Genomic DNA, 17,514 nt, shown 5'->3' with positions numbered 1-17,514 from the left:
CACAAAGCCCAGCACATAGCAGATACTTAATAAATATTTACTGAACGGAGTTGCTGAATTCTTGCCGTCCAGTTACCAGTCCGGTTTGACTGAAGACAGACAGCTTTACCTTGGAGAAAGGATGTGTAAAAACCAAACCAAACCCAAAACCTTCCAGAGGCAATACCAAAGGCAAAAGGGGGGATGGGAAAGGAAAAAAAAAACCCAACATCAAGCTCTTCAATCTTAATTAATTTTATTCTACAAAATGCTACTCAGTTTAAATTGAAAAAGCAAAAAACAAAACAAAAAACCCAAAACAAAAAACTTTTCAATATGTTCTTTCTTCCATAGCAGCAAGCTTTTCCTAATAAGCTTTCTCTTTTCTTATGTCCTTTATTTTTTTGTTTAGTGCAAATACTGTAGGTTTGTATTACAGCAAAATAACAAAACAAAAAATATACACTGCCAGAGATGCTTCAGGGGCTGAGCAAGCTCAAGATCTTCACAACTACACAAAAGGCTGCGAGCACAGGCCCTAGGCCCTGCCTTGGACCTCATCTTGGGCAAAAAATAAAAATAAAAACAAAAATAAAAATAAAAATCACTATCACTTTAAGAAGGAAACAAAAAAGTAAAACCCCAAATTGATGCTCAAGAAATAGTTCAATTCCTCATCGATCTGTATGAATCTTCGACTTGTTTTGCCTTTGAAGGTCTTACAAGCAGGCTTCAACGTTTGTCAGTGACATATCTCTACTACACAATGATTTATTATTTTGAACATATATCAAAATATATACAATTCCTTTCTCCTCCCCTTGCCAAAAAAAGACACCCTGATACCTATTCTCTATACACAGACGACTATTTTCTTTTTCACTATTAATTAACCACAAACTAGAATAAATGGAATTAACTTTTAATCACACAGGGAGAGAAAACAATTTCTAGGGAACAGGGCTCTGCTCGTATTTTCATAGCATGCTGGACTTCTTCCTGACCTCTGCCCTGAAAGGAATGACCACCCATTTTTAGACACAAAACCTCTTTGTACATTTTATACAAACACAAGTCACAAACCATTTTAGAAGGGAAAAAAAAGCATCATCAGCCTAAAAAAAATCTTACTAAAAAAACACAACAACCCCAGAACTGAGTATTTTAATGCTTTCTTTTTATAGTCAGGTTTAGAATAACACAAAGAAAATGTAAACATTTTAATAAATAATGAAATAAATGTAGATTGCGTTCTCCCTCCATCCCCCAATGTTTGACCCAACCCTTTAGGATCCTGCTTGTCACTAGCATGCTAGGGGATTCAGGAAATAAAAACACAAAATAACCCCTTTTTTAATTTTTAGGGGGAAAAGGAGCATGGGAAGCTATTGTTAGTGGTGGTTAGATTGGGTTTTATTTGTCGGAGCAGTCACACAAACACATTTGCCTGCTGATAGGGAAATCTTGGCTTTTCAAAAGAGGAGGGCTAAACAAGCAAATGATGAAGGCTTCAGATAGGTTTGGCTAAGCCATCAGAAATAGAAAATAGGATCGTATTAGCCTCAAACTGTCTTACCCTGAACTTGCAGTGTGTCCTAGACTATCCCAGGCTAGTCTTGGACTGTTCCTCCAAAGGGAAGGTGCTAAGGGAAGAAACAACAGTATCATCATCTCATAGATTTTGAGCCTGAAGGGACCTCAGAGACCAATTAGTCCATTGTTTTACAGATGAGGAAACTGAGGCCCAAGAAGGATGCCACTTGCCCAAAGTTCACAAAGGTAGTAATCATGACTGACTCCAGAGCCAGTGTTCTTTCTAGGAGATGAACCAAAGTAGAGGGGTGGAAAATGTCAACTTCAAGAGAAGAGGAAGACAGCAGAGAGGGAGGAAGAGGAGAGGTAAAAAGGAGGAGGAAGAGGAGGAGAAAGAGACTCAGAGATCAGAGATTTGGAAGCTGTGAAGGATCAGAGAAGTCATCTAGTCTAATCTCCTCATTAAGGGGATGAAGAAGAAGGATGGGAAGCAGGAAAGGGAGGAGAGGAGAAAGGCAAAGACAGCAGCTACTGTGATGATAACCCTTTCATTTCTAACAAGACCATTACTGTGGAACCTCAGTGGGGCACCATGCCATCCCCTCAACTCTAATCTCAAGAAGAGTTAGAGATAGAAAGGAGGAAACAAGCCATCCTTCCAGTGTCTAGTTAGAGAAGGAAAACTACCCAGGGGCAAAATCCAGGATACTCTAGCAGCATTGACTGCTCCTCAAGAAAAGGAGAGGAAACCTTTCACCCCTCCAGAACATGAGCTGTGGGGAGGACTGCAGCCCATGGAAGGGAAGAACCTCCATGGGAGCAGAAAAGAGAAACACCACCGGCAGCCTTTGCTTAGTTTTGTTTGTCTGATTCTTCAGAGAATGACTCAAGACATTGGACCAGAATGGATGTGCACAGCCCACTAGGCAGGCAGGAGAAAATGTTTGTTTTTTTTTCCCCAAAAAAACCCCAAACCAATTTTCTTTTCTTGGAACTGGCCCTGGCAATTTCCTAAGCTTCACCTAGATCCTCCCTCCCTTCCCTGTCAGTTGGCCCTCCTCGGTCCAGCCAGAGAATAGCTTGTTCTCAGAGAGGTCAGCCAGGCAGCAGAAAGGACTGGGCGTTCCATACTCTGGCTCAGAACGTGCCCCAGCCTTCTCAGAAAGCTGCTCCCAACCCAGTCTGACTCCAGAATGATGAGCTGCCTCACTGACCCTGATACCCTGGGAAGCAAGAGCAGCCCCCATCCCAACCAACTCAACTCCAACACTCTTTTCTAGGAGTCAGCTGACCTGACACTAACTCCTGCTTGGAGAAATTTATGTGTGTTTTCGTGTGTAGATGCATCAATCTCTCTGACTGTTCCCCTGGAAGGAAGTGGTCAGAAAATTGAAGATATTAATCATCACTTAGGTGCAAATTTTATCTTCCCTGAATAAAACCATTATCTTTGTGAGAGTTCCCACAGAAGAGCAGGTCCTGAGTGGAGAAGGCCTCAAGTTCTAAGACCTTTTGAAGGTGTTATATGGGTCACTTAGCTTTGGCCCACAAATGGTCCCAAAGTTAACATGGCTTTCTGTTCAACTCAACAAACATCCCTGAAGGCAAGCACTATCATTTTTGTCTCTGTATCCCCAGGACCTAACAGTGTCTGGGACACAGTGGTAATTAATAAATGTGTGTTGCCTCATTGATCTAAATGTGAAAAATGTAAGCTCCTCAAGGTTAGGGACCATTTTTGCTTCTGCTTTTGTATCCCCAGAGCCTAGTGGAGTTCCTGACACATAGTAGGTACTTAATAGATGCTTGTTGAATGAATAAATGAAGTCCCATAATCCGTGCCTACTCATTGTCCAGGGTAGCTTCAGTGGAACAGACTTTGACCTACTTTCAGGTCAGTCCTGGGCAAAAAGGGAAGTAAAAGATTTTTTAAGACCAGAAAAAAAAAGCAGCTTCATTTAACATATATGCATATAAAAGCAAAGGGCTCCAGCTTGGATACCAATGCAACTAGAGATGATTAACCCTTTAAAAGTAAGGCATACCTCATTCACTTTCCATCACCTCATGCTGGGTCTTTGGCTGACTCAGGAGTTCTCTGCTTTAACTGGAAGTCAGAAACCCAAAACATTCAAGTTCACTTAGGGGCTCATCTTTCCACAGCCTCCTGGGCAACCAGGAAAGAGTTTCCAACAGGGCCAGGCAATGTGGAAATGGAATTGGTCTTAAAGCATTTTGCACTGGAGTGTTTTGTTTTAAGAAAAATGTGTATTTCAACGAGATCCCATCTTTCTCCTAACCTAGGTTTTCCCAGTATCTTACATAGCAATCACTCACTCTCTCTCACACACACACACACACACACACACACACACACACCCCACCGCAGATGTAAGGGACCTATTAGATAGGAGTTATGTCAAATACCTAGCTAGATGACCAATGGATGTTGGGTACTCAATCTATATTATATAGGACATGTAAAGTGATCTGGGTGAGCCAATGAGGCAGCTTAATGTCATGTTGGACACTCCAGGGTCCAATTTAGAAAACTCCCCACTGGGCTTGATTTAAAGAAACATTTTTTTTTTAAATATGACCCAATCTTTGGAGCCTAATTGCCAGCAAGTGGGTCTCCTTCAAAGGAATGCCTCCGTGGGAGTGGATTTAAACCAAAGGAAAACCTGCCAAAGTGGCTGGATCAATTAGTCAGGAGGAGCAATAGGAACCAAGTGAATGGACCCCAAAGAGAATCCCCGGCCTAACCCCAGGACCAGAGGCATTAGTTTGAGGGGTGAAGGGAAAGGGGCTGAGCCAGGCAGAAGCTGTCTTCCCAATGGAGGCCAGATGACTCTCTCCCCACATGTAAAACAAGGCTCTCTGCTCTCCATCAGCAGCAGGGGGGGAAAGCTTATTTCAGCCATTAGCAGTCAGGGGGATCAAACAGATCTGGCCCCATTCCTAATAAGCAAAATCAGCTCAGCGACCCCAGCCAACTGCTCAACCACTGCATTGCCTGGACCAGAAGAGAAAGTTGGGGAGGAGGGAGATTAAATGGGGAAAAAAGGTCTCCTTCCACCAGGTAGCAAAGTGCCAGAGAGGGACAGGAGACAAGTAAGGGCAGAGGGGTTGAGATGGGTCTGTTTGAGCTTGGGTGCCAGAGAGAGCTGCAAAAAAAACCCATCTTAGCAGCTACCTCCTTCTTCCACCCCACCCCACTCCCCATTCCCTTTTTATCCTAGGCCAATGCTTTTTCATGGTGTCTCCCCTCAGTGCTGGGGAGGGGCCGCCTCAGTAGGGATGGGGAGAGTTGGCCCACGCTCATTAAAACTCCGTGGGTGGCGTCACTCTGAGCGTCTGTAGGGGGAGAGGGTGGAGCCTGGAGAGGGCTGCCTTGATTCCCAAGGGAGGGAGGCTTTGGGAGGCAGGCCGGCAGGCAGGCAGGCCAGGCAGGCAGGCGGGAGAGAGAAGGGTCCCTGGCCCAAGTGGAGAGGCAGTAATTATGGGAGACGCCCTGTTCGAGGCAGCATCGGAGAGGGGGAAGCCAGCTCTGGCAACCTCCTGGCTTTGTTGGCGCTATTCCTAGGTTGGTAATTAAGCATTTTGCAAAGCCAGCTCTGACTGCACGCACACACGCAGGCACGCTCTGCCTCTCATCTCCTGCCTCCACGAACACCTTCTTCTTCCAGCAGACACAGCAGCTGCCTCTCCCCAGCTCTGCACAGAGGGTGGAAAAGGCCAGGGGGCTGGCTCTATCACAAGCTCTGGGAGGTAGGGATGGGGCATGTCTCTGGGGGGAGCCTTTGGTGGCCCATTTCCTGGTTTTAGGCCCAGTATCCCAAGCCACACACTTCAGACTCAAAGAAAATCATTTACTCACAGCCCTACCTCCAGAAACAAATAAAGATTCTTAAGGGAGTCTTAAGTGCTTAGACCACCCTCATGAAATGTCCTAGAAGGGTGAGAAACAAAAAGGGAGAGAAATTGATATAAGGGGAGTAAAGCTGAACAGGAATGGTTTGAGTTGGAGGGAAGGCACCAAATGTGCACCCCCCTCCCCCACAACGGGGAAAGGAAGCCAAGGAAAGAAACCATCACTCCAACATACAATATCAGAAGAAAGGGAAAGCAATGGTCCACACCGACTTCAGGGAGATACGAGTCCACAAAACAGTTCTCCCAAGTTCTGAAGGTAACAGGAACTGCCTATGGGATTAATGAGGGAGTCCCCACTCCGTCCACGGGTCTGCCCTGAGCTCCTTCGTACTCCTTGCCAGATTCCACTTCATTCTCCCCAGAGCCAAGCTCTTCTGCAGTGTCCCTCTCTCAGTTGTCACTCATTGCCAGTGTGCTGGTCCCTGGGAAGGAGACAGTGGAGAAGGTGGAGGGTGGCTTCCCTTCATTCCTCTCCAGAGCTGGGAAGGACAGCACCCAGCGGGGTTACAAAGCCAGGAGAGTGGGAGAGTTCAAGGAGTCTGAAGACTGGTCCCCGCTGCTGCTACTTCTCCGGTGGGCCTTGGAGCATGACTCAGAAGGGGATACAGGGGATTCCTGCTCCAGCACGTTTGGGTAGGTAAAGACCAGGTTGGAGGTGCCCGGGGTGATAGCTGGAGTGGAGGTCACCACAATAGGGGTATTGAGGGGCTCCTCCCCATAAAAGCCCCCAGCAATGTTGATGGGCTTAATGACGGACCTCTGGGCCTTGTCCAGGGCTGAAGAGGAGGAGGATGGGATCTCTTCTTCCAAGGGCTCTTGCTTCACCACAACAGTACCTACCCCGCCGCCGGGGCGCATGGACTGCAGGCTGTGGGATGGCGGGGTCCGACGCTCTTCAGGGCTGATTTTGCATACAGGCCCATGTGCCACCAGCATAAACTCTAGCTTCTCCTTCTCCTTCTGCAGCTCAGCTATTTCCTTCTGCAGTCCCGACTTCTCTTCCTCTAGTTCTTCTGTTTCCTGTTGGGAGAAGAGAAATTAAGTGAAGTCAAATGAAGGAGCCCCCATTTTACCTTCTATGTTCTCAATGTTGATGTTCCACAGGACCAAAAGATCAGAGACCAAGAGCTGGAATGAACCCCAGAGGTCACCTGGTCCAACCCCCTCATTTTACAGGTGAGGACACAGAGGCCCATGTTCATACAAGTAGTAAGTAGCAAGAGTCAGGACTGGAATTCCGGCCCCTGATTCCAGAGGACCACTGTACAATGTTTCAAGTCCAGACTCAGGACTGACTACTAACAATTTCTGTGGACCCAGACATCAAATCAAAGAAACATGGAGTCTTCCTGTAAAGACATCTAATTTAACCTGGACCTGAACAAGGCTGCCCAGGTGAAATCAGAAGACACCTGCTACTCACTCCACTCTCCTTTTCCATATTTGTTTCATATCATTCCCCCTGTGCCCTAAACCAAAGTCAACTGCTCTCCCACCCACCCTAACATACTGTTCCCTTTGCCTAGAATGCCTCACCCTCCCCTCTTTCCTCACTGAATTCTTATCCATCCTTTAAACAACAAATCAAATGCCACTTCCTCCATGAAGCCTGACCTGTTACCCCTAGTTAGTAATGACCCTCCCCCAAGACCTCATGTAGCACTTTCTTTGCAGCCTTCAAATGGACTTGTCATGGCTGTATTCCAATTTTCTGTGTTTTCACCTTACTAGGAGAATACCCTTAGACTGCCATGAAGAAATCACGTAAAGGGATCGGACTAGATAATCTTTGAAATTCTTTTAAGTCCTAGATTTGACATCCTTTATGAGCTATGTTTTAGCTAAGCTTTGTTTTTCCCTCTGGGCCTAGCCCAGAGTAGGTGCTTAATTAAAGTCTTTTGATTGAATGAATACGAATAAACAAATGAATGAAAAATAATGCCCCACCTCATCATCTTGGACCCAAAGTTAGAGATTCTAAAACATGTGGAGGGTAAAATGCCTCTTGTCTTCAAAGTCCAATCTAGGTTAGCACAGAAATGGACCAAGGGGTATTTGGAAAAGAGAGGAAAATGTAATTTCCTAGAATAATCGTGGGCATCCATTGCCAGTATGTGGGGCTGCTTTACTGAACGAGGTCATGTCCTCATAGGACATCCACTACAATCTTCTCATTTTACAGATGAAGAAATGGAGGCCTAGGGAAGAAGATCAGCTTTCTCAAAGCAGAATATGTCACAGTGATCTCCAGTTTAATGTCCCCTGTGCATCACAAGCTCAGCATATTTAAAATAAGAACTGAAAAACCAATGCCTCCTGGGAAACTCTCCTTTTCTTCCTACGCTCCATCCTCCCTTCCAACTGCTATCCTCAAACTCAAACTCACTTTCTCTTTCAGGCAGCTGGGCTTGGAGTAAGGAAGAACTGAATTCAAATCTAGCCTCAAACACTTACCAGCTGGGTGACCCTGAGGCAAGTCACTTAAAACTCTGTTTGCCTCAGTTTCCTCAACTGTAAAAAGGAAATGATAATAGCACCCACCTCTCAGGGTTGCAGTGAGGATCAAATGAGATAATATTTGTAAAAAGCACTTAAGGGGCAGCTAGGTGGCACAGTGGATAAAGCACCAGCCTTGGATTCAGCAGTACCTGAGTTCAAATCTGGCCTCAGACACTTGACACTTACTAGCTGTGTGACCCTGGGCAAGTCACTTAACCCCAACTGCCCCGCAAAAAAAAAAAAAAAAGGCACTTAACACAGTGCCTGGCATATAGTAGGTGCTATATAAATGCTTATTCTCTCCTCCTTCCCTTCATCTCCTCCCCAATTCCATGGAAATAGATTTCAAGACTTCAGGGTCAGCTTTTGTTCTTCACCTTTCAAGGAAGATCATATAGCCAGTGAAGATATAGCAAGAAACTCCCTAAAGGGAGTAAATACCAATCTACTCCTCTCTCTACACATTGTCCCCCCCCACCCTTCCCACCCAATGCAAACCTCTATTTAAGGAAGAGTAGTAGACAAGAGTCATACGAAGCAGGAGGTGAAGGAAAGTTAGAGGAGAAAAGCAAAGTTTCCATCTGCCTCAAGAGTTTGACAAGCGTCATGGGCTCCTATGAGAGGTTTCCTGTGGAGGATGTGGCCGAGGGACCTGTGAGAGGAAGGGAGGGGCAAGGCGCACGGCTTCAGAGAGGAACATGGGGACTCTGCAAGGGTTTTCTCTAGGCTTTGGAGGGTGGCTCAGGGGAATGCAAACTTTCTGAGGGCAGGGACTATTTTGTTCTGGTCTTTGCTGCCTCAGCCCCCAGCAGGTGCTTAATTAATATCTGTCAAATTGAAGCAATGGGGGCTCTGGGGTCAGAGGGCCACGGTTCAAATCCCACTCCTGCTAATCACTTATTTTGTGGCCTTTGGGCAAGTGACTTATCCTTTGGGCCTTGGTCTTCTTATGTGTAAAATGATGAGGAAATTGGACTAGATAGATGGTCCTGAGGTCCCTTACAGTTCTAAACCTATGGTCCTATGAATTAACTGAATGAAGATTTGTGGGGAAAGACATAGTTGGAAAGTTTTCAGATACCAATAAAAACAATGTCCAGATACCAAGATGAAGATTAATCACTGCTGCCTCCCACGTAACCCTGGGTAAGTCATGTAGCTGCCCCTGGACCTCAGTTCTCCCTTCTATCAAATAAGGGTTTGCACTCGATGGCTTCTGAATCTTCAATCTCCAAAGCCCTGATCCAGTGATACTAAGTTATGTGGTCTCCTTCTTACCTCTTCACTTTCTCTGCCCCCTCCCCACCTTCTTTACCCATTTATATGGATCTATTATCACAGATTTTCCCACTAACTTAGGGTTTGAGAAATCAAGCGTCCTCACGCAATATCTGACAATAACCCTGCCATCTAATCTGGGAAACTCAATGCTATGGAATTCACTTGAAAAAAGCCATCATGGACTCCAGGAAGAGGCAAGGTGGTCTAGTAAACAGAGACCTGGATTTGGACTCAGGACCTGGGCTCACAGTCTGACCCTCCCACTTCTTACTTCTGTAATTCTGAGCAAGTTCCTTCAACTCTCTGTATCTTGACTTTCTTATCTAGGAAATGAGGGGTTAGAGTAGATGAACTGCCTGGTCCCTTCCTGCTCTAGATACTTTGCTTCCTGGTAAACTAAAAGAGTGCTGTTCATATGGGAGGGTATCTCTCATGCCAAAAGAGAGGTGGCCAGAATGCACTATCCTTCCCAAAGACATCTTTGAATGAAGCTAGAAGAATTGGGACCCAATTCAGACCTTCTATTTTCTCTTCTTAGGGGGTTGAGCTTTAGACTCTCTAGCTGGGATGATGTTGAGACTTGGTCAGATCAAGGGTCAGGGAGGGAAAGGTCATGGACACCAAAGAGGTTGAGTGATTAAGGAGCTAGAGAGAGTGACTCACAAGGTCAGAATGGAAGTGCCAAGACCACAGAGAAAAGCTCATTTGACATGGTGTGGAGTGAGGTTAGGATATTCATGCCTACAAAGGACATGAAGAATTTAAGGTGCACAGTCATAGAATATGACACAGTTTTGTCCAAAATGGAACCCAGACTATGGTGTTCAGGGTGTAATGATTGGAATGACGCCACCTGCTGGAGACTTACTGTAGGAAAGCTCTGCCATGAGGAGAAGGCGTCTGAGGCCAAGCCATGCGGCTTTTCTTTGGCGGCAAGAAGTGACGTTTGCTTGTGGGAGGAAGAGGGGGCGAGGCTGGCTCTCTCCCGCTCTTTCGCCAGGACTCTCATGGAGAGTGGAGCAGGAGAACTGTAGCTCCCCAAGATAGATAGATGAATCTAGGCCTTTCTCTCTTTCTTCACCAAATTCTTATTCTCCTTAATAAATGCTGAAAAGTCTAAACTCTTGCTAAAGCTTATAACTTATTGGCAACCACTCATTAGATTTTAGATAGTATAGCTAGAATTTTAGCCCCTTACAAGGGAAAATATCTTTTTACTAATGAGAGCTCTTAGACTGGGAGAGAAGCTCTACTAGATGTAGCCCCTAACTTCTGAGGTTTTTAGAAATGGAAGGCCCTAAATTCTGGAAAGCAGACTGACTGTGGGCAGAACCAGGCTCACACTGATTCTTGAAGGCTGGAAATTTTTGATATTAGGGTAGGGTCCACGTCTTCACCTGATTTTAGGATTGGGGGAATGCAGAGGTCTAAAGAAGACAAGATTTCAGAGCATTGAGCCTAGTGCCCTTCACCACAAGCAACAGTTCTTACCGCTTGGAGCTTCTCAGTCAGCTCCCGGCGTCGGTTACGGCACTTGGCTGCAGCAAGCTTGTTCCTCTCTCTCCGAATTCTTCGCTTTTCTTCTTCTTCAGGAGACAGCTAAATGTGTGTACAGAAAAGAGAAGAGAAAACAAAGAAATGATAAATGATAAGAATTGGGCCAGTCTCTCTATACTGTTTTTCAGAAGGTAATATTTTAAACCAGGTAAGATACACCTTAGGGATGAGGTAGGAAAAGTAGGAAGCTGGCCCGGGGTTCAGTAGGGAGAGACATTTAACTTGAGAGCACAGTTCCAGGTTTCTTCACAGCAAGGAGTGAGTAGCTCACTAAGCAAAGACACATCAAGAGAGAGAGATGTCCAGTATTGAAGAAGAGAACAGGGTCTGTTCTCTGTGAGGCAAAAAAGGACCCTGGGATTTGCCAGACATGGCCAGATGACAGATTTTGTCATGTCAGCCCCTGATGCTTTGCCAGGAACAAAGAGTAAAAGCTGGGAATGCACACTGGAGAGATTTCCACTCGTTGCCTGGCCTGACCCCACCTGCATAAGCTGTTTCTTCCAAACTCTAACTAATTATCCCTCCCAACACTTATGTCATCCCTGCCAGATTCATTATCCCCATTTGGCAGATGAAGAACCCAACCCTGGAATCCCCAGAAGAGCAAGAACAATACAGGGAATCTCTCCTGTTTCCAATGGGGTCCAGTATTTGTGTGTGTGTGGGGGATGTATCAGGACAGTCAGAAAGGACCTTGTGATGCTACCCATACTTAAATCTTCCTTAGACCCTCGCCTGGGAGGAAGTCCTGGATAGGTATGATTTACCTCCAATGAGGCCACATGAACAGTGAGAAAACAGCCCTGGATTTGGAGTGAGTCAATGGGTTCTAATTCTTACACTTGTCCCTTATTACCTCTGACCTTGGGAAATTCACAACCTGTGTAGGCCTCAGTTTCCTCAACTGTAAAATGGAAGAGTTAGATTTCATGGTCTCCAAGGTCCTTTCCAACACTAGAGCTATGATACTGCTATTGCACACCTATTATGTTCCCAGGACACCTAGATGGCTTGGTGGATACAGCACTGGGCCTGGGGTCAGGAAGACTCACACCTGACCTCAGACACTTACTAGTTATGTGACCCTGGGCAAATCACTTAACCCTATATGCCTCAGTACCCTCATCTGTAAAATAAGCTGGAGAAGGAAATGGCAAACCCACTTTGGTATCTCTGCCAAGAAAACCCCAAATGGGGTCAAGAAGAGTCAGACACAACTGGAAGATGACAACTACGATGACGACAACGATGACCGTGACAACGACAACAACAATAAGAACAACAACAATGTTTTCAGAACTGGCAGGGAGGGAGAAAGTTGCAAAAGAAGGGAAGTACACGGTGCATGCCCTCAACAAGCTTATAGTCTCTTCCCCTACCCTAAATACATCGTAGGGTGTTTGAAAATCTGGTCATGCACACATTCCAAGGATACAGGCCAGTGTGTGGCCCATATAGTCACGGAACTAAACAGGCAAGCCTGCCATATAGAACTGTTGGCATAACAGTTCTTCCAAGATTCCCCACACCACCAGGAACGCACTAGTAAAGGCACTGGATTTGGAGTTCAGAAATGGGGATTCATTTTCATAACTAACAATTACTACAGTGTGACCTTAGGCAAAGCACTGAATCTCTGAAGTTCAGTTCTAAGTCTCTGATCCCTATAATCCCAGGCAAGGATTCAGGAGAGGATAACCAAAGTCAATGGAAGCTTCAAAAAGTCCCTAGCTTTTTCATTGTGCCAGCAGCTAGGTGGCACAGTGGATAGAGAGCCCAGCTTGGAGTCAGGAAGACTCATCTCCTCCTTGAGTTTAAATCTGGCCTCAGACACTCAGTAGCTGGGTGACCCTGGACAAGTCACTTAACCATGTCTGCCCCAGTTTTCTCCTCTGTAAAATGAGCTGGAGAAGGAAATGGCAAACCACTCCACTATCTCTGCCAAGAAAACCCCAAATGGGGTCACAAAGAATTGGACATGACTAAACAATAGCTTCTTCATTAATATAATAATAATAATAATATAACAATAATAACAGCTGACATTTATATACTTCTTTAAAGTCAAAAAAACAAATACTCACTGAGTAAAACACTCTACTAAGGTTAAAGGCACTGTTGGGGACATTACTTTCAAGGAATGTGGACACAACTTAGTGAACTCTAAGTGGAAAACCTGAATCATCCTCACCGGGCACTGGAAGTGTAAGGATACTGCCCACCCCCAGGAAGCAGCCTGTATTCTGGTCAAAGAATAGAGTGTAGCATCCATTTTGACATCCATCCTATTGGAATGTAAACTCCCTGGACAGCTAATGAAACATTCCTCACTTTCCAAAAAAGAAGTGGGTGGACCACAGAAGCAGAATCATGTATACACTGTCAGATAGTCAAACTGTTTTTCTTCATTATGACAAAGGGTTCTATGGAGGAGGGGAGGGGAACATTTATAGAAATGACTGTGATGTAAACAGAGAAACATTCAATAGCTCTTTTGTTGTTTTTGTTAAGAATGTAAGCTTCTGGGGCAGCTAGGTGGCACAGTGGATAAAGCACCAGCCCTGGATTCAGGAGGACCTGAGTTCAAATCTGGCCTCAGACACTTGACACTTACTAGCTGTGTGATCCTGGGCAAGTCACTTAACCCTCATTGCCCCATAAAAATAAAAATAAAAAATAAAAAGAATGTAAGCTTCTTGAGGGCAAGGAATTCACTTTTGACTTTGTATTCCCAGAACCTACTTTGCACATACTTGGTGCTTCGTAAATGTTTGTTGATTGATTGATTGACCAGGCTGAATCCAACATCTGACTCAGGGCTCAGTTCCCAGACAGTTCAGGAGAATAAAAAAAGAAAAAACTGTGGTACGGTCCCCACAACTAACTGGATTCTTCATTCCAAGATCCTCTGCAAAAAGACTGACCAGTGCATCAGAGGACATGACCAGCTAACACTAAACCTGATGACCCCATTCAACAAATTCACTTCAGCAGACATTTAATGAGCATCTACCATGTACCAAACATTGTAGCAGGCACTAAAGAATCAAAGACAAAAATGATCTTGCCTATGCTCACCAGAAGCTTGCTCAGTCTATGATCTATAGATATGAATTTGTCATCCTTGAAGACTCAACACTGATGGTACTACACTGAGTCCCACCTCCATCCATCAAACATATCTTTAAAAAATATGTGAGGCCATTGCCTGGACACAAAGACAGTCTAGGGATACAAAGGATGGTGAAGAGAGAGTGAAGCAAACAGTGTGAGGAAGTGAGAAGAGACAACACTAACATCCCCCAGAAGCTATACAGAAGCACCTGGGCCCCCTTGTCCACTGCAGTCTCCTCAGGCATGTGGCTTAAGTAGATGATTGCTGATTTGACTCTCTGGCTCTCCAATTACCCACAGGGGCAGTTAGGTGGTACAGTGGATAGAGCGCCCAGCTTGGAGTCAGGAGATTCATCTTTCTGCATTCAAATCTGGCCTCAGACACTTACTAGCTGTATGACCCTGGGCAAGTCACTTCATCCTATTTACCTCAGTTTCCTCATTATTAAAATGAGCTGGAGAAGTAAATGGCAAACCACTCCAGTATTTTTACAAAGAACATCCCAAATGGGGTCACAGAGAATCAGCCATGCCTGAAACAACTCAATAACAACAAGCTTTGCCTAAGGGTTTGCTATGGCTAAGCTCTGCTCCCACCTCTACTCTCCACCTATACTTTTGCTTTCTGCCAGAGTAGCAAAAATTTCACAGCAAAAAATACATCTAACAGTCAAAATGCCCAATCAATTAAACTGCCAACAGTGTCTAACAAGAATGATGACAATAATAAAAATAGCAATCATAATAGTAGTAATGTCTTATATACACCAAATCATAAGCATAATAGATTTTCAGCTAGAAGGAACCTTAGTCTTCTTTTTTTGTTTGTTTGTTTGTTTTGGCAAGGCAATTGGGGTTAAGTGACTTGCCCAGGGTCACACAGCTAGTAAGTGTCAAGTGTCTGAGGCCAGATTTGAACTCAGGTCCTCCTGAATCCAGGGCCGGTGCTCTATCCACTGCACCACCTAGCTGCCCCTGAACCTTAGTCTTCTAATCCAATCCTCCCCTTCATTGTATAGATGAAGAAAGGGCCAGAGAGGTGAAGGAACTTGCCCACAGTCATTCAAGCTAGCAAGTGACAGAATATGAGTTCAAATCCCCTGGCTCCCAAAGCAAGGCTCTTTCCATTTTACCACACTGCCGCCTCTGTACAGAGCACTTTAAAGCTTATTCTAAAGGGCTGTCAGATCCATCATCTATCTCCTCTGATGTCACCCCAGCCCTGTTAGGCAGGCAGGACAGGTCTTATTATCCCTATTTTTACAGACAAAGACACTGGGGCCAAGTGAAGTCAAGTGACTTGCCAACATGACACAATTAATAAGTGGCAGAGCAAAGCTTCAGAACCAGGTCTTCTAAATCCTAGCTGGCCACCTGGTCCATACCTGGTATGACAACCACCACCCCTCCAGTCTCCCAGATTCATAACCTCTGTGTTATCCTAGCTTCCTCACTCTCCATCACCCTACACACCCAATCAGTTGCCAAATCTTGTTGATTCTATCTCCACAACATTTCTTGTTCCTGTCCCCTCTCTCAACAGGCACAGTTGCCACCTTAGTATAATCCTCCATCGCCTCCCCCCTGGATTATTACAACAGCCCCTTAATTGATGCCTCTCCCCTTTCAACCTATCTTCCACAAATCTGCCAATGTAATTTTCCCCAAGGGCAGATCTGACCATGTCATACTCCTGTACTCAACAATCTTCTAGGATTAAAAATAAACTCGTCTCTATGACCTTTCAAGTTCTCCAAACCTAGCCCCCTAAGGGCTGCCCTCTATACAAACTGGCCATTTCACTCTTCCTCCCACAATACTCTCCATCTCCTCTTTCCGTGCTATATACTGATCATCTCCCATGTCTGTCAGCCATCTTCATCTCTTCCTCACTTTCTTGAAGACTCAGCTCACTAGTGACTACATGAAGCCTTTCAAGATCCATCTAACTGCTAGTGCCCTCTGTCTTTAAACTACCTGGTAGGTATTTGGTATTTATTCAATATTTACATATTAATGGACATTTTGCCTCCTTCTCACTTGAGTGCTAAGTCCCTGAGGGCAGTGACGGTTCCATTTTTGACTTTGTGTCCCCAGAACCTAGCACGGTGCCTGGAACATAACAGGCACCTAATAAAATGCTTGTTGATTAATTAAGGAAAGCCTTTTCTAGATGGAATTAAATGACCCTGAGGTCCTTTCTACCTCGGAGATTCTATCATGATAGGACATGATAGACTCCGTTTACAACAGAAGTCTCGTCACCCAGTGGCGGTGCCTCCCCCTGGCACGAGTTTGGGCTAGAAGGGGCTTTGAGGGGCATCACTGAGATCTCAAGGTACTCAGTGCTGGTCTTCTCCCGGTGCTCTATGTGAGTTTGGCAACTTTTCTGAGGATCAGGTTGAAACAAGTTTAGCAGCAGCAAGAACATCATTGCTGTGTCCCTAAGTGTTCAGTATTGGCCCTGTTTTAGGTACTGTACAGTGGGTAGCAAAGTGTTCTCATCGGATCACACAGACAAGTGACCTTAACATGGGGTGGCCTGAAGCTTCCTAAAAGAGACACAGAGCTGCTCATCTCTTTAGGTGCTTGCAAATGCCTACCTTTTTTTTTTTTTTTGAGTATGACATCAAATGAGATCATGGATACAAAAAACACTTTAAAAACTATTAAGCCGCGTTTGTGCAAGTATATATACACACACACACACACACACCCCTGTGTGTATATACATGTGACACATTTACATGTATGATTATTATTACTATAAGCATCATGGCATTGTGGATGGTGGCAGAAAGACATGGGTTCAAATCCTACCTCTAACACTGGCTATGTGACCCTGTGCAAATCACTTAAACTCTCAGTGTCCCTTTGAGACCGTTAACAACAGAACTGTTGCTGATATATTGTGGTATAGTAAGAATTCCTGGGAGTTCCCTTTACTGGTAAAATCACAGGTCAGGTCCCAAATAAATTATTGCTATTGTTGTTATTATCATGCACAGGCGCCATGTTCTATGTGTTATCTGAACACCATCCTAGCTAAGCTTAGAAAGGCTCATCACCAGACTGGAAATAGGATGGGGTTTTGGTTTTTTACCACAGCAAGTCTCAAAGACCATCTACTATGTAAGAGAGAATTGGCCATCTGGGTTGGTGAAGGGATTACCCCCACACCAACAAAATAATACACCCTTGAAATGCGCAAACACAAGTAATACATGGGGACAGTATTGGCATATCCTTCCCTACTGTTTCAGTCCTTCCCTTTCCCACATCCCTAGATCCTGGAAAAAGTTTAGCCCAGAGGTCTCCATGCCTGTTCCCAACCTCTCTACCCCCTCCTTCCCAAAGCCCAGTCCTGGGAGGTGTGTGGCAAGCTTGTCAACATAGGAAGTATCCAGGGAACATGAGATCAACATTGTCAGAGCGTGTGTGTGTCAGCACTAGCGCCCTCCCCACCCACACACTGCACGCACCCTCCCCTCAGAGCCCCGGGCCTCCAGAAAACAAGCGCTCAGAACACAAGCAGGTGCCAGAGCCATCCTCTGCTGAAGCACCCCTCCCACTGGGTGATAGGATCTTAAGACACTAGCTGTAGACCTAGAA

The 17,514-nt window shown here is 45.1% G+C and overlaps 1 protein-coding gene across 2 annotated transcripts in view; it reads right to left on the bottom strand.

The window, feature by feature from the left end:
• Window positions 1-231: 231 nt before the first annotated feature.
• FOSL2 (FOS like 2, AP-1 transcription factor subunit) overlaps window positions 232-17,514 on the bottom strand; it is a 37,608-nt gene continuing 20,325 nt past the window's right edge. For both annotated transcript variants that reach the window (XM_043984863.1, XM_043984865.1), the window contains exons 3-4: window positions 10,720-10,827; window positions 232-6,468 (exon numbers count right to left, since the gene is read on the bottom strand). In XM_043984863.1, the coding sequence (XP_043840798.1) occupies window positions 5,953-6,468; window positions 10,720-10,827 (624 nt within the window). In that variant the 3' untranslated portion in view covers window positions 232-5,952. The remainder of the gene's footprint in view (window positions 6,469-10,719; window positions 10,828-17,514) is intronic.

The sequence above is a fragment of the Dromiciops gliroides genome, chromosome 2 (genome assembly GCF_019393635.1).
Source record: "Dromiciops gliroides isolate mDroGli1 chromosome 2, mDroGli1.pri, whole genome shotgun sequence".
Taxonomy (NCBI): domain Eukaryota; kingdom Metazoa; phylum Chordata; class Mammalia; order Microbiotheria; family Microbiotheriidae; genus Dromiciops; species Dromiciops gliroides.
This window is presented reverse-complemented; position numbering and strand designations above follow the sequence as displayed.